A 23,351-nucleotide genomic window follows, 5' to 3' on the forward strand; every position below is an offset into this window, starting at 1 on the left:
TTTATGCTCCTTCCTAGTGAGTTGAACATTCCCACCCTAATATTGTAATATGATTATGATTGTGGACTAAACTTTAATCATTTTAAACACTAGAATTTTCTTGATTCTCAGTCAAAGTTTTAGTTAAATAATACTTTATTATAAGGACAAGATTGTTCTCCAGCTCAAATCAACAAGAATGGAAACTGTAAACAAGAAGATTCCTCAACCTTTCCCCACATTAAAAAAGCCTAAAATTTCAAACTTTGTCAGCAATGGGCCCCAAAATCCTAATCCCAATTCACATCTCTCACTCATCAATCATAATTCAAACCACCACAGATCCCCATAACCCTTCCACTGATTGTTTCTGCAATGCCATCAACATCTTGGTGGTTTTTATTATTATTATTTTCTTTTCTGGGTCTGTTTAATTTTGCTTTTGCAGGTGACCCTTTTGTGTATTATGACTGGACTGTGTCTTACATCACAGCATCATCACTTGGTGTTAAACAACAGGTTTCACTTCTGTTTCTTGAATTATTGCTGCAAAATCTTAAAGTTTTGAGCTTTTTCTTGCTTAGATCTTGGAGGTTATTATTATAAGCATTTTGTTGTGATTAGGGTTATGGGTTTTGCAAGATTGATTGTGTTGATGGGATTATGAACATCTTGCTCTGTAAAGTACTGATTTTTTTGGATGATTTATGCAATTTAATGACGATGACCCATTAGAGGATTTGAGCTATAATTGAACTATAATTCAAGAAAGTAGTGTTCTTTAGTTTGGTAAAGTTAATTTGTCAAAAAATTATAGATTAAGGTTAAATACTAATTATTGCGAATTAACTTTGAATGCACATTCTAGTATACAACCCTTAATTTTAATTCATAAACATTTCAAGATTTGTAACTCATATGGTCATATCCTTGAATCTTAATGAGGTGATTGCGATCAATGGGAACTTTCCTGGCCCGATTCTTGAAGCGACGACAAACTGGAACGTTGTGGTCAATGTAAAGAACGATCTTGATGAGCCCTTGCTTCTCACATGGTACATTTCTAGACCTAAAAATGGGCCAGTAAGGAACTGCAACAAACACGAACAGGGCATATTTGTGTTTGGTTATTTAACTTTAATTTGGCAAACGATTAAACGAACAGGGTTTTCTTGTTTTGTTTGTGCGTTAAGAAATGAACGTGTTCATGTTCGTGTATGTTCGTCCGTTAATAGTATATTCGAACAGTTCATGAACGTACACGAATGAACATAACTGAACATGATCGGACATAAATAAACATAACTGACCTAACACTAATTAAATAGTAAACATGAAAAAAATCATAAAACTACATAGATTGTAATGGGTGATGTTTTAATTTCATAAAACTAGACTAAATTGTAACGGGCCTAAAAATATTAAACGAATACATAAATGACTAACTTAAACAAATGCAAATTAACAAACATATATGAACAAAAAGTTTTGTTCATGTTTGTTCATTTGTTAAATAAACGAACTTCTTGTTGAAAGGTTCACGAACAGTTCACTGAACTTCTGGTTCATCTACATGCCTACCTAATTTTTTTATTTTTAATTATTATAAGTTCTCATGAAATCTCCTTTATTTTCATATAGGAACGGGATCCAACACCGAAAGAATTCATGGCAAGATGGCGTATTGGGGACGAATTGTCCAATTCCAGCTGGATGGAATTGGACATATGTTTTTCAAGTTAAAGATCAAATTGGCAGTTTTTTCTATTTTCCATCAACAAACTTCCAACGGGCTGCTGGCGGGTTTGGAGGAATTATTATTAATAATCGAGATGTGATTCCGGTACCGTTTGGGAATCCAGATGGAGATATCACACTCACTATTGGGGACTGGTTTGTGAAGAGCCATAAGGTTAGCATAATTCAAATCTTTATTCATTGTTTGTAACACATGCAGCTATTTGAGCGGGTCGGGCCATAATGGGTCAAATTGGGTATGGGACTTGCCATATTGGGTTGGTCGGGAATACTTCTTTCCAAAAGTTTGTTTATAATAAGTGTGTGAATAGGCTTGTAAACGCACTGAACGGGCACGTTCGTTTAAGTTTAACTTTAACAACCAAACAAACAATCGAACATGAACAGTCAACTGAACGAGGTTTTCTTGTTCATGTTCGTTCGTTAGGAAAATGAGTGTGTTCGTGTGTGTTTATGTTCTTTTGTTAATAGTATAAAAAAATGGCTCACAAAAGAAAACGAACACAAACAGATGAACATAATGGAACATGGATGAACAAACCTAAAACATATCCGAGGAAACACCAATTAAAAGTAAATATGAACTTCATTCTATTGGGCCTAAAAACTAATATATAAACAAACATAAACGAACGATCTTAAAAAACGTAAAGTAACAAATATTAATTATGTTAACCAACAAGCACAAATGAAACTAATTGAACGAACGTTCACAAACATAAATGAACGAAGGAGACATGTGTTCATGTTCGTTTGTTTATTAAATAAACGAACACAGTACTTCCCATATCACAGTTCACCACTGAACGTTTGGTGCATTTACAGGCCTATGTATGATATACAATTACAATAACTATATTATATCTGTAATAATCAAAGCTATTAAATACGGAGTAAATCACTGGACAGCTTCCAACCCATTTAACCAATAGCCCGAATTGACCCATTAAAGTAAGTGGGTTGAATTGCACGCATGTAATCTGTAACACAGGTGTATTTGAAATTTTTTAAATAGGAGCTTAGAAAGAATGTTGAAAACGGGGTTGATCTTGGATCTCCTGATGGAATATTGTTTAACGGGCTTGGCCCGTATCGGTATGATGGTAGCGGTGTTCCTGATGGTGTTGAATACCAAGTGATAAATGTTGAACCAGGTATGTTCTTGACTCAAAATGATTATTTTTAAAAAGGCCCGTTTGACCCGAACTCATTTTTCTCAGAATCCATATTGACCCTAATCGTTTTGATATGTTTGACTTTACTTTAACAGGAAAAACATACCGTTCTCGTGTACACAACGTCGGCATCTCAACAAGTGTAAACTTCAGAATCCAAAACCACAATTTGCTTCTTGTAGAAACCGAAGGTTCATACACAGTACAACAGAATTACACGAACATGGATATTCATGTTGGCCAATCATTTTCTTTCTTGGTGACAATGGATCAGACTGGAAGTAATGATTATTACATTGTAGCCACTCCCCGGTTTGTCAACTCAACAAAAGCTTCAGGAGTTGCCGTCTTGCATTACTCGAATTCTCAAGGGCCTGCTTCGGGCCCGCTTCCTGATATTCCTAACGAATCTGACCCGTCATTCTCAATGAATCAAGCCAGATCAATAAGGTGGTTATATTATAACTTATAAAAAAATATCATTTTTGCCCTATCCAAGATTTTCTTGAATGCGTTATAAGAGGTGGCAAAATGGGCGGTTTGGTTTGAATCTGGTTGACCCGAAACAATTTTGTCCAAAAAGTTTTTAACTTTATTTATATACAGTCATCGGGTCAAATATGGTTGCAAAAATATATATTATTCAAGTAATATTCTGTAGTTTGAGGTAAAATAGTTTTAGAGGTTGTATGCATTAAATACACATTTTAGGCAGCTTTTGGCCTGTTTGATGCGCTTAGGATTGTAAACGAACCGAACAGAGCATTTTCGTGTTTGTTCGTTTAACTTTAACTGAACAAACAATCAGAAACAAAAAAATTAAGCGAACGGGGTTTCTTGATCATGTCCGTTTGTTAGAAAATGAATGTGTTCTTTTTTCATTTAACAATATAAATGTAACAGACAAACAGATATGAACGGACATAACTGAGCTAAAACCGATTAAAATTAAATGTGAACAACAATGTATCGGACCTAATATTAAAACTATACTAAGTTGTAATGGGCCTAAAAATTTAATTGTATATTAACAAATGCAAATGAATAAACTCAAACCATCGTAAATGAACGAACATAAACGAACAAGGCATGTGTTCATGTTCGTTCATTTAACTAAATGAACAAATTTTTGTTCATGTTCGTTTGTTTATTAAATAACGAACTTCCTGCCGAATGGTTCGCAGACAGTTCACTAAACCTTCAGCTCGTTTACAGGCCTAGACCCATTTCCTTTTAAGCCTTTACACTTTAATTTTGCTCGTTTGACTAGTTAGTAATAAAGCAGAATTGACCCGTTTGTAACTGAGAGGGGTCAAAATCACCACCTTTAACACCACCCTTTCGTTTTCATTTCTTTCCAAGACTTTCTTGATTTTATTATACACTTGTTTTTTTAACCTTTTTTTTCTAGAATGAATGTTACTGCTGGTGCTGCACGTCCGAATCCACAAGGTTCTTTTAAATACGGTGAAATCACAGTAACCGATGTATATTTGCTCGAAAATCGACCACCTGAACTTTTAAATGGAAAAAGGCGTACTACTCTTAACGGGATTTCCTATTTTGCCCCTTCAACACCATTGAAGCTTGCTCAACAATATAATGTTTTGGGAATATACAAGCTTGATTTCCCAAATCGACCAATGAACCGGCCCGCGGTAATTGACACATCCGTGATTAACGGTACATATAAAGGTTTTATTGAAATTATACTCCAGAATAATGATTCTACCGTTCAGAGTTACCATTTGGATGGTTATGCGTTTTTTGTAGTTGGGTATGTTTATAACTTTATATTATTGTTTGTAATTTATTAGAGTTTATAAGATTCACGGGCTTATTGCTTTGGTTGTATGAATGTTAGGATGGATTATGGAGTATGGACGGAGAATAGTAGAAGCGTTTATAATAAGTGGGACGGGGTGGCCCGCAGTACTACTCAGGTAATGGTGTTGTCTAAACGGGCCTGTTATCTTTTTTTAGTGTTTGGTTTTCGGGTTCGAATTATCATTACTTTACAATATTTTTTCTAATCAGTTTATGTTATCTTGAATTTTTATTAATTGTGTTAGTTGTATTTAGTTATAATTAGGGTTTTAGCCCATGTAGTTGGTTAAAGCCCATGGGCCTTTTATGGGTTGAAAGCTAGGGTTTGTTTGTGTATAAATAGATGTAGTTGTCTTTGTATTATTCACACCTTCAAGTAATAAACATTACTTTCATTACAACCATCTTATTCTTTACATGGTATCAGAGCTACGGCTCTCGATCCAAACCCTAGCCATCTGACCCGAACCTGAATCTGATCAACAGCCATCAGATCTGAAACGAGCTCCGGTCTCGTTGAACCTGCTGCCCTATTACGGAATCTTTTTTCCAGACACCCCCTACCATCATCGCCGCCACCATCGTAACCAGAAACCCCCGAAATATCATCTGTCAAAAATCCATCGCCAGCCGCCGCCGCACGCGCCGCACGATCACCGTCACTGCCGCCCACGCGCCACCGCGTGACGGCGCGTGACCCTGTTTCCGGCCACCGTCCTTTTTTTCAGATTTATTATTTTTCTTGTCCGAAGCTCCCCGTGCTGTTAGTTTTTCGAACCGACGACTTTCTGTTTGCTGTTGTCTACCGTTGTCGGTCTGCCGCTGCCAAAATCTGTTTCCAGCCACTACCTGCACTCGTTTTCTGGTTAAACACATTCTTATCTCAGAGTTACTGTTCACAATCTGAAGATTACCATTTTCAGTTCGGTGTATTACTATGGGCGACAATAAATACACGTATACATTTACCAAGGAGGAGCATGATCTTATTCAACGGTTTCTTGCCTCGCAACTGCCTCATCCTCAAACCAACTCGGCACATCCAGGTAAATCTTCTACTCTTGACTCATCATGGGTGATTGATTCTGGAGCCACACATCACATGTCTGGGAATCGGGGTATTTTCTCTAGTCTTCAAAATGTTTCCCATGCACCAGTACGTCTTGCCGATGGATCTTCATGTCCCGTTCTCGGCATAGGATCCATCAGTAACTCGGAAAACCTAAAACTGTCTTCTATCCTATTTGTTCCTAAATTTCCTACCAGTCTTTGTTCAGTGAGTCAGATTACCAAACAAAACAACTGTTCTGTGACCTTTTACCCAACTCACTGCGTTTTTCATGAACTAGGAACAAACCGGGTAATTGGTATTGGTTTTGAATCAGGAGGTCTCTATCGTATATCCCCGTTTTCGCATCCTGTAGCAAACTTATGTGATTCCTCTATCAGGGAGGCTCACTGTCGGTTAGGTCATCCCTCTACAGCGGTTCTGAGGCAAATGCGACCAGATTTACCACTTTCGTCTTTTAATTTTCATTGAGTCGTGTCAACCTGGTAAACATACCAGGCGTCCCTATCCCCCTAGGGTGCCCAATCGAGTCGGTTCTTGTTTTGAACTGTTGCATTCTGATATATGGGGTCCTTGCCCTATCAAATCTACGTTGGGTTTTGAATATTTTATTACCTTTATTGATGACTATTCTCGCACTACTTAGGTTTATTTGTTGAAATCTCGTAGTGAGGTATTTTCCATATTTCGAGAATTTAATGCTTATGTTCAAAACCAATTTAACACCACCATTAAAACTTTACGATCTGATAATGCTAAAGAATATTTTTCCACCGACTTTTCTTCATACTTAAAAAACCAACGGCATTATTCATGAATCATCGTGTGCTTATACATCTCAACAAAATGGTGTGTCCGAACGCAAAAATCGTCACATATTGGATGTTGCTCGCACAATCATGATCCAATCACGTGTTCCTCATCGTTTTTGGGGAGATGTCGTTCTCACTGCCACATATCTGATTAACCACATGCCCTCAACCGTTCTTCATGGTAAAACACCGTTTTCTGTCCTATTTCCCAACGATGATCCATTTCCTCTCGCACCTAAAGTATTTGGTTGTGTCGCCTATGTTCATGACCATCGTCCGAAAACCATCAAACTTGATCCCCGAGCCATTCGTTGTGTCTTTCTTGGTTACTCACGGGTTCAAAAAGGGTATCGATGCTATAGCCCATCACTTCACCGATACTTTACTAGTGCCGATGTCACTTTTCACGAGTCTCCTTACTTTCCCGAGTGTTCCACTCCTGTTTCTGACCCGTTTCCCGACCTCGATATACCCACATCTCCCTTCCTCCCCACCATTCCTGTGTCGATTCCCTCTACCGATCCAATCTCTGCTGATTCTGACCCACCGACAGAACCTCCGCCACTGCTTTTCACATATGCTAGGCGAGGTAAGGGTCAAATATCAGAGACACTTGATTCACATTCAGGCCACAACCCCAAAATACCCTCAGATCCTCCGTCTGCATCCGAACAATCTACACCTCTCACTGATACATCCTTACCCGATCCGACACCTTTACCAGAAGCTACCCCTGATACACCCGTTTATGATCCTCCTGGTGCACCACTACCCGATATACCTATTTCTTTTCGCAAAGAACCCCGGAAATGCATTCGTTACCTAATTCAGGACTATGTTGCCTACACCCACCTATCTCCTAAATCTCATGCGTACACCACTACTCTTGATTCCTACCCGATTCCCAAAAATGTGACGAGCGCTCTCGCTCACCCAGGATGGCGAAAGGCTATAGAAGACGAAATTGGGGCTCTAAAGTCCAATCATACATGGGATCTTGAAACACTTCCTAAAGGGAAGCGTATTGTTGGTTGTCGTTGGGTGTTTACGGTTAAACTACACCCGGACGGCTCCTTACACTGCTTGAAGGCTCGGTTGGTCGCAAAAGGGTATTCTCAGGCATATGGCATTGATTATGATGAAACCTTCTCGCCCAGTTGCTAAAATGCCATCTGTCCGTATTTGTATTGCTCTTGCTGCCATTAATCATTGGCCGCTCCACCAGCTTGATGTCAAGAACGCCTTTCTTAATGGTGTTCTTGAGGAGGAGGTATATATGGAGCAGTCACCAGGGTTCGTTGTTGAGGAGGAGGCCTCGAAAGTTTGCAGACTACGTCGTTCTCTATATGGTCTTAAACAGTCTCCCATGGCATGGTTTGGTCGATTCTCTAGTGTTATGGGACAGTTTGGGATGACTCAGAGTGCCTACGATCACTCTGTCTTCTTTAGACACCAGAAAGGAAAGAGGATTATCGTAGTTGTTTATGTGGATGACATTATAATCACAGGTGATGACGAGGTCGGGATCACCGAACTCAAGCAGTTTCTTCAGTCTCAGTTTCAGGTCAGCGACTTAGGTCGATTGAGGTATTTCCTTGGCATAGAAGTTTCTCGCTCTCCACAAGGAATACTTCTCTCCCAACGAAAGTATGTCCTTGATATGTTGACTGAATGTGGCTTACTGGGTTGTAAACCTGTTGAAACCCCAATGCTTCCTACAAAGAAACTCCTCCCAAAAGAAGGAGATCCAATGAAAGATCCTGAGCGATACAGACGGTTGGTTGGTAAACTTAAATATTTAACCGTCACACGACCGGATATCTCCTTTACTGTTAGTGTTCTGAGCCAATTTATGGCTGCGCCATACACCGGTCACTGGGATGCTGCCATTCGTGTCTTAAGATATCTTAAGACCTCACCTGGTTTGGGTATATTATACTCTGATCAGGGTCATTGTCGTGTGGGTGCCTTCACGGAAGAAGGAGATGGTCGGATATCAGGGTTCTCAGATGCAGATTGGGCAGGTTGTCCGATTTCTCGACGATCTACCACCGGATATTGTGTGTTTGTTGGAGGAAATCTTGTATCATGGAAGAGTAAGAAGCAACACACGGTTTCCCGGTCGAGTGCCGAATCAGAGTATAGAGCCATGGCAGATGTAACATCAGAGATGACAAGGGTACGTCGTCTTCTCATAGAACTCGGGGTTGTTTCTAATGACTTGATGCGGTTATACTGTGATAGTCAATCAGCCATTCACATAGCCAAGCATCAAGTATTTCATGAGAGGACAAAACATATTGAGGTCGACTGCCACCTTATCAGAGATCGAGTAGTAGGCACACAAACTGATCCTCCATCCATTCAACCAGTTCATGTGAAGACAAATTTTCAGCTAGCAGACATTCTAACTAAACCGCTCCGGAAAGCTCAGATAGATTTTATTTGTAACAAGTTGGGCATGATTAACATCTATGCTCCAACTTGAGGAGGAGTGTTAGTTGTATTTAGTTATAATTAGGGTTTTAGCCCATGTAGTTGGTTAAAGCCCATGGGCCTTTTATGGGTTGAAAGCTAGGGTTTGTTTGTGTATAAATAGATGTAGTTGTCTTTGTATTATTCACACCTTCAAGTAATAAACATTACTTTCATTACAACCATCTTATTCTTTACAAATTGCAAGAGGGGTGGGTTGTGCAACGGGTCAAAACGTGTTTGAGTTAAACGAGTTGGGTCTAGTTGACGCATGAACTTAAAAGATCCAGGTTGAGTTGACTCATGAACTTGTTCTTCATATTTTTCTAAAAAAATAGTGTGTCAAGTTCATATACTAGCATATTATTATTCAGTAATATTCTAAATTTTCAAACAAACATGATTTAGGAGGTTGTATGCATTAAAAATAGACTCTGAGGTCACTTTCAACCCGTTTGACGTCATCCGACCCATTTATCTGTTTCTCTTTCAGCTAATTTTTTTATTTGACCCTTTTGATCTGCAAGTAAAATGTGTCAAAATTGCCACCATTAGTGATTTTGTTGCTACTTTGGGGATTAATTTGCAAGTATATATAGTCTCACCATTTACTCTTGACTTGACTTTTCGAGTCAACTGCAGTGCTTGTTAACTTGATTTTGAAACATTAATTTATTATTCATAAAAAAGAGGGATGTTTACAAAATAAAGTTAAAATGAAAACAAATCATTTATATTAGTCTCAATTCGGGATGGGCTAGGTTTGACCTTTGAGACTTGAGTCAAAACTAGCACACTTGACTTGTTATATTCGCATTATCACACTCGATAATATGTTTTAAGAACGGAAACTAAACTCGCAGTATTTACTTAATTCAACAGGTTTTTCCTGGTGCATGGACCGCTATTCTGGTGTATCTTGATAATGCGGGCTTATGGAACCTTAGAACACAAAACCTAGATTCATGGTACCTTGGTCAAGAAGTTTATTTGAGCGTGGTCAACCCTGAGGTTTCTGAAAAAACCGAGCTTCCTCTGCCCGAGAATACCATATACTGTGGAGTACTTTCTTCCTTACAAAAGTAAGATATTAAAACAATTATCGAGAGACAGGACGGGCGGGTTGGGCTGGTTTGCTAACTGTCAAAAAAGTACTTTTTGGGGCGTGTTGGGTTGACCCAAAACATGTTTTGCACATACTTTTGTACTTTTTATAAATACTTGGTGTGTTAAATATAATTGCAGTATTAGTCTAGTTGCTACGGGCTGGTTGGGTTGACCCGAAACACTTTTTTTCTAAGAATATTAAATTTTTATAACATATTAAGTCTGTTTAATATGATTATTATGTTAATATAACTTTTTTGCTAAAACATCGTAGAAGTTCGTATGTATTAAAAATACAATCTTGGCAAGTTTTGACCAGTTTGACCTGTTTTTATTTAAAAACTTAATTTTTTATAAATCAATTGCAGGGATCAGGCGCAAAGAGTTAATTTTTCTGGGACATCTTTGGTTTGTGTTGTATTTAGAACGGTCTTTATAGCATTCATCATCACCTTTGTTGGAACATTCCTGAGGTGACACATCATCAAGAATCAAGTTTTGACACATTTATAGGTATAAAAATATTAGAACAAATTGTTCCCATGAATGCCGGTAAGTGCTAACTATGTATTCTTCACTTTAACTGTAATTAAATGATAGAAAGTTTATTTCTTGGTGAAAAGTCATTATTGCCCCCTGTAAACAGGGGTGTTTGGCATCACTATATGTTCATTGCTCTATTTGAGTCTTTTTGTCAACTGGAATTCGGCTACGTTTGTGTTGTACATTGTGCATTGATGCGTGTACGAACGACTTGGTTCACTTAAACTTCATTTGAATGGTTTGCAATAGAATATAAGATAATGAATCAAGAAAGCATAGTGCCATCATCATAAAATAAGAAAAAGTTGATATCTTTTGGGAAAAGAAAACATAATTGGGGAGTTACATGCTTCTTTAAGTAAAAAGCAACAGCAATATTTGAATGTCATTTTCTTCTAGTGAATTAAGATACAATTTTGGTGTAAAATATCATGTTTTTAAGGATTTAGATTTTAGTGTGAGGCATTTTGGTAATTGGACCTCCAACTTAATATAGCAAACATTAATATTTTAAGTGTATTTGTAAATGCACAAAGAAACTGGTTCCTTGACCCGACTCGAACCAGTTTGAACCTGGTACAATGGAAACCGGTTTTGACCCCTTAGAGCCCGTAGGTTCCAAACCAATTTATAACTTTCCCCATTGAAACCGGTTAACCCTAGCTGACACAGTCAAGAACCCGAACTGGTTTTGACTTTTTGGTGACCCACCTGAACTGGTTTTGACTTTGAACCGGTTTGTGCACCTATAATTGTAACGATTTATAGTCTATAAAGGACATCTTGCTAAAGTTTTTTTAAATGGTACGATAGTTTTCCGTGGTCATGAAGTTGAAAGTTCAATTTATAAAGGACATTTCTTGAAATTGTTTTTAATTATTGGGAGAATTGAACGAGTCCATTGGCATGGCTATATTAGGAAATGCTCTTGGGAATAACTAAATAACGTCTCCCAAAATTCAGAAAGACATTTGTAATTGTATTGCAAAGAAGTTTTAAAACAAATTTTTAAAGAACCAGGTGATGTCGTGATGATGTGTTTTCTATATTAGTTGATGAGTCTCGGGATATTGTGTGTTTTATTACAATATTATTTTTATTATGCTCCTCACATCGACCCAAAAAACTTAACACCGAAAAAATGGTACCCTATTGACAAAAATCTTGGGCCCGTCACTGTTTATAGATGAGTGAACATGTTAATGTGCATGTATGTTTGCAATTACATTTACTGTGGCCAAATATGTATCACGCTATGTTTATAAATATCGTATTAAAAAGTGTGTTTACGTGTACGTTAATATTTGTTTACCAGTACTTAAACATATACATGTGTGTATGATCCATATGCACATGTAAATGAATCCCAAAACCATCTAATATAAAAAATTATTTGTTGTGCTAAAATTGTATAAACATATTTTGAAATTTGAATAAGATGCACATGTTAATAAAATTGTTCAATTAAGAGCCTTGCCTGTATTTTCCGCCAATATACCCTAACCATTTATTTGTCACATCATGCAAATGATTTAAAATTCATGTTTATTATTCAGGAAATGATATGAAGTGAATTACATGTGGAAACCTTAGTTTTATATAAGGTTAACACAATAAAAAAAGACCGGATGCCACACAGACATCCCATGGGTAGTATTTAGTTATATTTAGTTGTACTATAAATAAACTATGAAAGGTAGTGGTGGCTGCTATTGATTGGTGGTGGTGGTGTTTTAATTTGACACATAAGCATAATTTTGCCACATAAACATGTTTTTTTTATATGTATGCATGACATGTCATTATCACACTAATGGAGTTTTAACTTCCATTAGTTGTGGCTTGTTGAAAACAAATATGTTAAAAGATGAGACCATCAACAACTAATTCGTTAGTTATGACTGCTATTTGTTTATAGTCTATAGTTGAGATTATTTAAATTCATTTTTTTAAATATTTATTTAAAGTTTAATTTATGATTAAATAGTTAAATAATTTAAGATGTGATAGAAAAAGCCAAATGCCTATTTAATAGACCCAAATATTAAAAATAAACGTACCAATCAAATCCCTAAAATACTACGTATGGTATTTTGTATGATGGTTATCTAAAATGTTTCACAATTGGATGGAGATACTTTAGTACAAATGTCAAAGGCTATACATCATTTCTCTCATTCGTCACGTCTAGATCACCTGAGTGTTTCATGTCCATTAACTCATGGTATGAGCCACGTATGAGACCCACACCCTTTAACCTAAGCAGTTTCATGTCCGAGTTCATCTTTCTTCAATTCGACAAGTTCTGACATCTTCCCCATTAGTTTGTTCATACTTTCTTTGTATTCGGTACATATGAGGATGGTGTCAATTCCGTTATTCCTCCCGCACGGACGTATTGATTCTTGGTCGGTTTTAAACTCATCACAGGTGTCGTTGAGGTTGATTTGTACACGGGCATCTAAGCTACAAGCATTAATTTTAACTTTTAAAGCAACGAGTTAAAAGTTAGAATCTAGCAATTATTTCATGCCTATACCAAAAGGGATCAAAACACATGTATAAACTATTCTTGTGAATTTACATCTATAACAAAAGTTATTAAAGTTGTTTTACATGGGTTAATTCATTGTTTGTTAATCGTAATCTACTATTTAGTTTGGTTAATACGTTAAGAATCTTAAGCATTGGTTTTTATAACTAACTAGTAAATATGGGTGGGTTAATTAACTTATTACATTAAAGTTAAACCACTTCATTAAAAAAATTCAAAGTTATTATTTAAAATGCTAGGGCGAAACTAATAAATAAATATAATACTATACAAACCGTATTAAACACTTATAATAATTGTCTTAAATTAGATTGCTAAGACTAATCTTAGCAGTCTATTTTTCTCTCTCCAACTACATATGATTATAAATATGTATCCAACTTTCATTTTGCATTTCTACAAAACGTGAAAGCTCGTTGTAACTTCTTGATTCTCTAGCTTCTTGCCAGACGCTAACAAATTTTTTCACGTTGCTCAATAAAGAAAGAAAACCGTTCATAGCTCATGCGTTATGCATACGTTTTCATCCATAATTTCATAGCTGTCTACTTTAAATTGGTTGTACCCTCAAAAAGGCATTATTTAAATTGTTATTCCATCCTTTAGACCGTTTATTTAATTACCACAAATACAAAGGAATCATAAAACATTAATACTTATGAATTTGGACCCTAAAAGAGGGACTATTATTATCTTTGAATAAATTACTAAAAGTGTTGATGCCTTATGACTCAATGCTTATGTTGTAATGTAACCATAAAACCTTTCTTCTTTTATCTTGACTTGCCTTGTAAGGCAACACCAAGACACATTTCACTCTGTTTTATACTCTCACACTCTCCCAACACAGGTTCAAGAATCTGTCACCCATCCATTTGTCTTGAAACCCTCAAAATCATTATTATTTTCAAAACATGTACAAGATTATTTTTTTAATTTGCATCTCACTTACCATTTTCTTGGCACACTCAGCACCTGAAAATGCTGCAGTTACTCAAATTCCTGGGTTTAATGGAACTCTGCCCTCCAAACATTATGCTGGGTAATCTTGATCTTCACTTTCTTGTTGATGTTTACATGCAAAGATTTGATTTTTTTGATGGGTTTGTTGTGATTATGTATAATGTTTACTTACTTGTTGATGTTTTCATGCAAAGATTTAATATTTATTGATGAGTTTGTTGCAATTATGTATTATCTTTAATTTCTTGTTGGTGGTTTCATGCAAAGATTGATTTTTATTGATGGGTTTATTGCAATTATGTATTATCTTTACTTTCTTGACTTAGTTCTTGATGTTTTCATACAAAGATTTGATTTTTATTGATGGGTTTGAAGTAATTATGTATTACCTTTACTTTCTTCACTTATCTGTTGATGTTTTCATATATTTTTATTTTTATTTTTAATGGAACTCTGTAGTCCAAACATTATGCTGGGTAATCTTGATCATCACCTTCTTGACTTAGTTCTTGATGTTTTCATTCAAAGATTTGATTTTTATTTATGGGTTTGTTGTAATTATGTATTATCTTCACTTTCTTGAGTTGCTTGTTGATGTTTCCGTATAAAAAGATTGATTTTATTGATTGGTTTGTTGTTATTCTGTATTATCTTTACTTTCTTGAGTTACTTGTCGATGTTTTCATGAAAATATTTGAATTTTATTGATGGGCTTGTTGTAATGGGTTTGCAGGTATGTGACAGTTGATGCAAGCCATAGCAAGAAGTTGTATTATTATTTTGTGTTGTCGGAAAGAAACCCTTCTCAAGATCCGGTGGTTCTTTGGCTCAATGGTGGCCCTGGTTGCTCTAGTATGGATGGGTTTGTTTATGAACATGGTATGCTTTTGTTTTATGTACTGTTTTATTTGAATCTTTAGTGTTTTTCCTATAAATTTTTATTAATTTTGCTTGTTAGTTATTAGGAATATGCAAATAACAATGGGAACTTGCTTGTAATCTTGATTTGATGTACACAGTTGACTTGATTCCAGTCAAAAGAACTTGTTTAATTGATATGCCTTTTGAAAGTGGCCATTGATATTTCAAGAATCAGAATATGATGATAAGATAATCAGTTATGGGTTGGGGGTTGGGTAGAACATTTTACATTTATCTAAATAATCAAAAATAATTAACCAAATTATTATAAAAACCTGAGTATTTGACCCCAATCAATCACAAATTCAATATATAAGAAACTATCAACAATTGATGGTTTTTCAATAATTCTATAATCATTTCAGAACTTCAAAATAGTTTAACGTTAATAACTCTTAGCAACTAATCATTTTATTTATGTTTGAGGATAGTTTTGTTGCTTTGTGTGTATATATGTATGGATGTATTATATGTAAAGTGATTCTTGGATTATTTACCTCATTTAAGATTCTTAGAACTAGGCAATGTTGTTTCGCAGGTCCGTTTAATTTTGAAAAAACCGGAGGCTTGCCCAAGCTTCATCTCAATCCATATGCATGGACCAAGGTTTATAATCTATACATGATGATGTTTTGGAGTTGTTAAACTAGCATGATATGTTACAAGTAACATAAATTTGATTATTATCAAGAAGAATAATATGGTTGTCGTTTTTATTCAAATTTGTTTAGGTTTCGAACGTGATATATTTGGATTCTCCAGCTGGGGTCGGAATGTCTTATTCGAAGAATAAAACCGACTATACCACCACAGATACACAAACAGCTTTAGACTCGCACAAATTTCTCCTCGAGGTATTCTTGATAAAATAGGAACAAATAAAAGAAAACAAATTAAATATGAAATTTATAGATGTTATTTCTATAATCTTTAATGTGTGGATTTTTGTTTTAAAACTGATTATCTATATATCTGATAATCAGTTTTATTCCGGTTGTTAAAGCAAAATTACTTATTTACCCTTTTTAAACCTAATATGAAAATATTTTTTTACACTTCATCATAAGTCCAACATAGAAAGTTTAAATGCTAAATCGTATTGTTCATTAAACATATTTACATTTTTGTTTTTTGTTTTTATTTTAGTGGTTTAAGATATATCCCGAATTCCTTTCGAATCCATTTTTCATTGCTGGCGAGTCGTATGCTGGAGTTTACGTCCCTACATTATCTTTCGAAGTGATTCAAGGTAAATCATCTCCCATTAAATCCAATGTAACACAAGTTTGAGAAATTTACAAAAATACCCTTCTTGATATTTGCAGGACTTGATGCTGGTGTAAAACCCACTCTTAACTTTAAGGTACACTCTCATTTAGTAACCACTAGAATGATTATCTGACTATTACAACTTCAAACAACAGAAGCACGTGCATATAATATTACACGCCTTAGTTTTAATTTATGAAAATTATAGGGATACATGGTCGGAAATGGAATTACAGATGAAACCTTTGATGGCAATGCACTTGTTCCGTTTGTACACGGGATGGGCCTCATTTCAGAGGATCTATATCAGGTAGACTTGACTTTTGAGGTCAAATCTGTTACTTTCCAAGTTCAATATTTCATATTAGTATATTTACAGTTTTGCCATCCATATTTTCCTTTGTTAGAAAACGGTTTAGAAATAAATAAACAGTATAGTTCGGATAATGTCGTATGATTTTCGTATCCGATTTGGAAGACTTAAAAAGTCAAATAGTATATACTCGACCTCTCTGATCTTTAACTTAATGTGTTACTTTCCAAGTTAAACATTTTCACATCAGTATTGGTACAAAAGTTCCATAAAGAGTTGTATGATTTTTGCATCACGCTTGAAATTAAGAACGAGCCCGTTTGACTTAAAAAGTCAACCGCTATATACTTTTCCTCTCTGTTGGATCTATAACTTTAAAGGTCAAATAATTTATTTTCAACATTCTAATTTATAGGTAAAATCTGACAAATTGTTAGTTGTAACATCCACAGTGATCTTTGTAATATAATGGTATAAAATCTGATATGGTTAGGAAATTGTTACACGTTGGAACTTTGACTCTCGAGGTCAAATATATTGAATATTTTATCTTTAAGTTTCTGATTTTAAAATGCTTTCCTTGGAAATTTCAAGCCCATGATAATCTTTGTAAATTTTTTTCATAAAGCTTAAAATGGTGTACAAAATTGAGGATTTTCATCCGTTTTGACTTGAAAAGTCAAACTGCATCTTTATGAACAGAGGTTGACCATAAACACATGCAGGATGTTGTCAAAGAATGCCAAGGAAACTATTACATTCCAGCAAACGACGCTTGTCAAACCAAGCTTTCAAAAGTTGACGATGTAATCTTCTTACCGTTTGTTATTTCTCATAAGATTAACTTGAATTAATTAAACAATATCCTTACATGTACTGAATTTGCACTTGTAACTTCAGACCATTGACGGCATAAACATATACGACATTTTGGAACCCTGTTATCATGTTCATGGTGATAATTCAAGTGATATTAAACTTGCAAAGTCAAAGTGGCCTGCTAGCTTCAGGAAATTGGGTGAGACCGAACGACCCCTTCCAGTTCGAACCAGAATGTTTGGGCGGGCCTGGCCTTTTCGGGCCCCGGTTAAGGCTGGTTATGTGCCTTCTTGGCCCGAGCTTTTTAACGGTGCAAGAAGAGTCCCATGTACTGTAAGTTTTCTTATTTTAGTTATGTTAATCTGAATTGTATTTTATTGATAACGGGTCAACCAGATTAAAGGTCGTTGAAACTATATTCAAGCACACAGTTTTTTTAGTAATGATAATATCTTTTTTCTTTAAAGATTATGCCAATATATCGTGATTGTATTTTATTGATAACGCGTCAAACCATTTAAATGAAGTTGAAACTATATTCAAGAATTAGTATTTACATATCATAAATTACTTTATTTTTTTTAAAAAAAATCATCCATCTTATATCTGTATATGTATTTTTGTAGGATGATGAAGTAGCAACAATATGGCTAAACAATGAAGCAGTCCGAAAGGCGATTCATGCCGACCCGGTAAGCTATACTATATTTCTGTTTTTGTAAAATTATACACCATTTGAATTCTTGACAAAAAATAGAACTAAAATGGTTACTCAGATTAGCGCGGCGGGAAATTGGGAGCTATGTACTGGTAAGCTAAGATATGGTCATGATGTTGGAAGCATGATCCCATACCATAAAACTCTAACCGCTCGTGGTTATCGGGCTCTTATTTACAGGTAGGGTTATATAACTTTGTTCATCACAAGTCACATCAACGTTAATTGTATTAGATGTAGCAATTTTGACTTGTTTACTTATAACTAGGCTGATTTGGCTAATAATATCTGTAAGACTGTAACGGGTCAAATAGGTTAAAAATAGTTATATGATAATATTTTTATGTGCGTGCAGCGGGGATCATGATATGTGTGTTCCTTTCACTGGAACTGAAGCGTGGACACGAGCATTAGGTTACCGAGTTATTGATGAGTGGCGGAAGTGGCTGGTTGACGATCAAGTCGCGGGGTTAGTTTTTTATTTTTATATGGTTATATTTTTTCTATAATGTCTATATTAATGCACAAGTGTTTATTGTGTTTTGTAGATTCTTACAAGGATATGACAAGAACCTCACATTTCTAACTATTAAGGTATACCATATGGGATTGATGCTTTAAGACATGCACTTTTTTGCGGTTTTTAATCTGTGTTTGAGGATATATACTTTTTATTAATATATACCCCCCCCCAATTAGGCGATAATACAGTTTAAGCTAGCTTGTCGTGTGTTTATTTGAATTTAATTTTATGGTAATGTTGGTGTAGGGATCGGGTCATACGGTACCAGAGTACAAGCCTAAGGAAGCGTTGGCGTTTTACAGTCGTTGGTTGGAGGAAAAGGAGATATAAGTAAAGCTCATTGATAGTGCGTTAACACGATATTTGTGACGTTAATGCATTTGTTAAGTCAAGAATAATAGGAGAAAATCAGAAAATAATAAAGCAAATGTCATGGATGATGAAAATTGAAATGAAAAATATCCTGTGAAATTGAAATTGATTGTTGCCATGTTGGTGTTTATTTCATTAAATAAAACCACACCCAATATAAAAATCATTTCTATTAAAAATATTTTTTATATATAACTATTAATAACATAATAAATTATGTTTAATTTTTTAGGCCCATTTTTGTAACTCATTGAGGGCCCATGAAGGTCATCGAGCTCTCGGGTTCAACCCTGCTAAGGACCTTGCAATCTCCCTTTGCCCTTCATATACACAACGCCCTTAGAAGCTCCCATCTTAAGAACGAAAAGTGAATATTGGGATGGCAAGCATAAATTTTTAACTTTCAAAGCAACAAGAAGTTCAAAGATATAATTTATCAATTAGTAGATGTCTATACAGAAAATAGATCAAAACACACGCATAAACTATTCTCGTGAGTTTACATATATAGAGTAGAGATATCATACAAAACATTATTTTGGTAAGAAACATAGGAAACAATCCATAAATGACACATGGCAACTAGCAAATTTTACACTAGGGGTACAATTGTATTTTTAATTTTGATTTGTTTGAACCGCCACTACAATTATGCAAACTCTATTTATGTTATTCTTTTAGGAATTTTTACATATTTTCCCTTGCTAAATACTCTTAATTACATATATCTTCAACCCCAAAATTAATTACATATTTCCCCTTTTTATATGTGTTAGGAAGGGAAAATATGTAATTATTTTTTAGTATTGGGAAAATATGTAATTAAGGATGTTAGGAAGAGGAAATATGTAAATGCCCCTGGTTATAATTATCGAGTTTTTAAGTATTATGTGATGTTTTGTGCTGTTAAATGTTGAGCGGGTTGTAATGATCGTGCTGTTATGTATTTTGTGCTGATTTGTTTGTGTTGTTAAAGGTAGCATTGGTTGTAAATGTTGTGTTGGTTTGATTGTGCATGAAAAAAGAAAATAAATATTAACTATCGATCAAAACTAATATATATATATATAAAAGAGTAAAATATGGAATTAAAGCTATTTAATTCAAAGTCCACTACATAGCATTTAACACAAAACAAATTAGCACAAAATACTTTAAAAACATGATCATTACAACCAGCACAAAACAAATTACCAGTTTAGCACATAATACTTAACACGATCATTACAATCAGCACAACGTGTATCAACCTTAAAAAAGGAGCACATTATACATAACAGCATGATCATTACAACCAGCACAACACTTAAGTGTATATAATTGATAGCAAGCTCCAACAATCATAAAATATGAAGAAGATCGTTTATAAAAAAAGCTTCAGAATATGTGCAATTGAAAATTTCATCTAATTTGAACAAGGATATCATTCGGTTTTTTAATTATGCTTATCCTTTTGCTCCAACCCTTCACGATAGTCATCGAGCACATGATTAAGATATTTCGGCGTTGATTCCGGCCGGGGTAAGCAATAAGAGTTGTGACGACAATTCCGACACTGACGATGGCAATTCCGGCGATAGTTGGATTGATTTTTCTCATCAGTTTATTTAAGTGTTTCATATTTTATATGATGATTTCCCGTATGCGATGGAAGTGGGACGAGAAATCAGGGGATTCTAATTATAAAAAACTATAAACTTACAAAAGTACCCTTTATTCCCTTTTTAGTCGCTACTTAATTAAATATGATCGGATACAAAATCTCAGCCAAAGATGAAAATATGGAAGGCCAAGATTTGTTCCTACCGTTTTTACAATATTCTTTATTTGTATTTGATCCTTCCTCTACATATATAATAAAATTTGTCTAAATTGTTTTGCATGGTAACGTTAATTCATTATTGGTTAATCGCAGGGCCGGCTCTGAAAAGACGAATTCTTTTTTGGGCCTAAGGCGAAATTTTTTTTGAGCCTTATGTAAAAGAAACATTTTTTTTTGGTTTAAATAATTTAATTTTAAGTGGCATACTTACTACTTAGTTATGATTTGAGTTGTGTAAAAAAATTGTGTATAAAAATAAATATAAAAAGGTCTCAACTAAAACTAGAACCCACAACCTCTTGGTTAGATGTCATACAGTCATACCTCTTTGCCAGTAGACCAAACTAATAGTTATGAAATTATGTTGAAATATTGATTATACAATATTTTTTTTATAAAAATACATAAAAAAAAATCTAATTTTTTTTTCGGGCCTAGCGAGGTGTTGGGCCTGTGGCCGTCGATTACCCGGCCACACATCACTAGCTTACGCTCTGACCCGAGTAGCATGGGGCACGTGGAATCCCGTGTGAATCAGCAAGGACCACCTTGCAAGGCTAAAGACTCCTGGGTGACCGATAGCGAAGTAGTACCGTGAGGGAAGGGTGAAAAGAACCCCCATTGGGGAGTGAAATAGAACATGAAACCGTAAGCTCCCAAGCAGTGGGAGGAGCCCGGGGCTCTGACCGCATGCCTGTTGAAGAATGAGCCGGCGACTCATAGGCAGTGGCTTGGTTAAGGGAACCCACCGGAGCCGTAGCGAAAGCGAGTCTTCATAGGGCAATTGTCACTGCTTATGGACCCGAACCTGGGTGATCTATCCATGACCTAGGCCGGCCCTGGTTAATCGTAGTCTACTAAATAGTTAGAATAAGTTTAGAATCTGAAGCATTGAATTTTGTAACTATTTAGTAATTACGGTAGTTAATTAAGTTATACCATTAAACCATTTCATTCGCAAAAATAAGTCCAAAGTTACACATTTAAAATGAACACACAAACCTTTCAAAAAAAATGAACACGCAAAACTATATATAATGAGGGAGAGATGGACAAATTAAGAAACTTCTAAAATACAAATTATAATACATAAGTTATAAGTTACAACCCAATAAAACATGTTAAAAAGGGTAATATAGTCTTTTAAATGATAAATATATGCACTTTCAAATCATTAAACATAGTTCTAATTTTGTCCTCTTAACTTTAATCACCTTTTATAAATTTAAACAATACTTACAACTATAACCCTTAATCTTTTACTTATATATTGTTTTTCATTTTCACTTTTAAGTTTTAACCCAACTTCCCTCACAAAATTTTAACGGTCAAAACTTTTTTATACGTTAATATCTTTAAATACTATTAAATCAATACAATGTGGACACATGGCCTTCAACTAGGTTGTCCACATGTGCAATCGAGTCAGCAAGTTACCATTCTCAGAAGGTCTAATATTGCGCCACGTGTCCTGGTCTCCAAAGTCACAAAAAATCAAAACCTGTTTTTTTTTCACAAAAACTATTGATCTCCACCACCGATTCTCTCTCTAATCTCCCGATGATTATACCAACCCTAATTCCGGCGGCGAGATCTACAATCAATTCTACCACTGATTTTCTGTGTTACTTTCCGATGATATACGAATCCTACATCCGTCGTTTAGATCCACCATCGAACCTCTACATTGTTTATCAACAATACGAGCCCTATTTGTGCCGTTTGGATTCGAACCGATTGGAGACATCAAAATAGTGGGATTTGGTTATCCGATGATTATATTGAAGGTAACTATCACTCAAATTTTGCAAATACAGTTATTTTATTTAAAAAATTCTCAATCTTTCCGGCAAATCTGTAATACGCCTATTTTATGTTTACTGATGTTTACTGATTCTTCCGGTCAATTAATAATTTTTTTGTTTACTGATGTGGACTGGTTCTTCCGGCAAAAGTTTCCTTCAATACTTTATATCCGACCGATTTGTTGATATATTTATGTATAATTTATAATTGTTTTCTTTGTCTCAGTCTTAAAATTTTCCGGCTAACCTGTTCTTATAGTTTTGTTTTTCAAATATTTATATTTAAAATTCCATCTAATTTCCGTTCAATTTATTTCCCCGGTGGTTTTTGTATTGTTATGGAAATATTATTTTAAGTAATTTTTATCCGACCAATTTTATGATTTATTTGTGTTAAATTTATAATTGTTTTCTTTGTCCAATCTTAATTATGATTTCCGGCTAATTTCCGTCTAATTTTATTTTCCGGCCAATTTAGTTTTAGTTTTATCAAAAAACAGAAACTTTTAATTTTTTTAAGATTATAA

General features: G+C 35.0%; 3 protein-coding genes across 3 annotated transcripts in view; 2 read left to right on the top strand and 1 right to left on the bottom strand.

The window, feature by feature from the left end:
• The window catches only part of LOC143535840 (uncharacterized), a 209,308-nt gene that overhangs the window by 11,841 nt on the left and 174,116 nt on the right, over positions 1-23,351 (bottom strand). The window lies entirely within an intron of this gene.
• LOC143535827 (monocopper oxidase-like protein SKU5) lies at positions 297-11,090 on the top strand. The gene is made up of 9 exons (XM_077029968.1): positions 297-498; positions 925-1,034; positions 1,621-1,891; positions 2,753-2,891; positions 3,008-3,362; positions 4,324-4,689; positions 4,777-4,855; positions 9,978-10,177; positions 10,571-11,090. The coding sequence occupies exons 1-9, from the start codon at positions 355-357 to the stop codon at positions 10,677-10,679; spliced, it is 1,773 nt and encodes a 590-aa protein (XP_076886083.1). The 5' UTR covers positions 297-354; the 3' UTR covers positions 10,680-11,090.
• LOC143535828 (serine carboxypeptidase 1-like) lies at positions 14,033-19,299 on the top strand. Its single transcript, XM_077029969.1, has 14 exons — positions 14,033-14,341; positions 14,996-15,141; positions 15,722-15,789; positions 15,915-16,037; positions 16,330-16,432; positions 16,509-16,546; positions 16,661-16,762; positions 17,491-17,571; positions 17,666-17,917; positions 18,211-18,276; positions 18,361-18,482; positions 18,658-18,771; positions 18,851-18,896; positions 19,072-19,299. The coding sequence occupies exons 1-14, from the start codon at positions 14,214-14,216 to the stop codon at positions 19,153-19,155; spliced, it is 1,473 nt and encodes a 490-aa protein (XP_076886084.1). The 5' UTR covers positions 14,033-14,213; the 3' UTR covers positions 19,156-19,299.

Source organism: Bidens hawaiensis, unplaced genomic scaffold (genome assembly GCF_021521415.1).
Source record: "Bidens hawaiensis isolate Kalapana, Puna unplaced genomic scaffold, B.hawaiensis_p1.1 tig00010636_1, whole genome shotgun sequence".
Taxonomy (NCBI): Eukaryota; Viridiplantae; Streptophyta; class Magnoliopsida; order Asterales; family Asteraceae; genus Bidens; species Bidens hawaiensis.

Excerpts from the sequence above, each read along its gene's own strand:
- LOC143535827 (XM_077029968.1), top strand. The coding sequence starts at position 355 with ATGCCATCAACATCTTGGTGGTTTTTATTATTATTATTTTCTTTTCTG. Across the intron at positions 1,035-1,620 it reads GAGCCCTTGCTTCTCACATG|GAACGGGATCCAACACCGAA; the intron begins GTACATTTCTAG and ends ATTTTCATATAG. Across the intron at positions 1,892-2,752 it reads GGTTTGTGAAGAGCCATAAG|GAGCTTAGAAAGAATGTTGA; the intron begins GTTAGCATAATT and ends TTTTTTAAATAG.
- LOC143535828 (XM_077029969.1), top strand. The coding sequence starts at position 14,214 with ATGTACAAGATTATTTTTTTAATTTGCATCTCACTTACCATTTTCTTG. Across the intron at positions 14,342-14,995 it reads CCCTCCAAACATTATGCTGG|GTATGTGACAGTTGATGCAA; the intron begins GTAATCTTGATC and ends ATGGGTTTGCAG. Across the intron at positions 18,277-18,360 it reads AGGCGATTCATGCCGACCCG|ATTAGCGCGGCGGGAAATTG; the intron begins GTAAGCTATACT and ends ATGGTTACTCAG.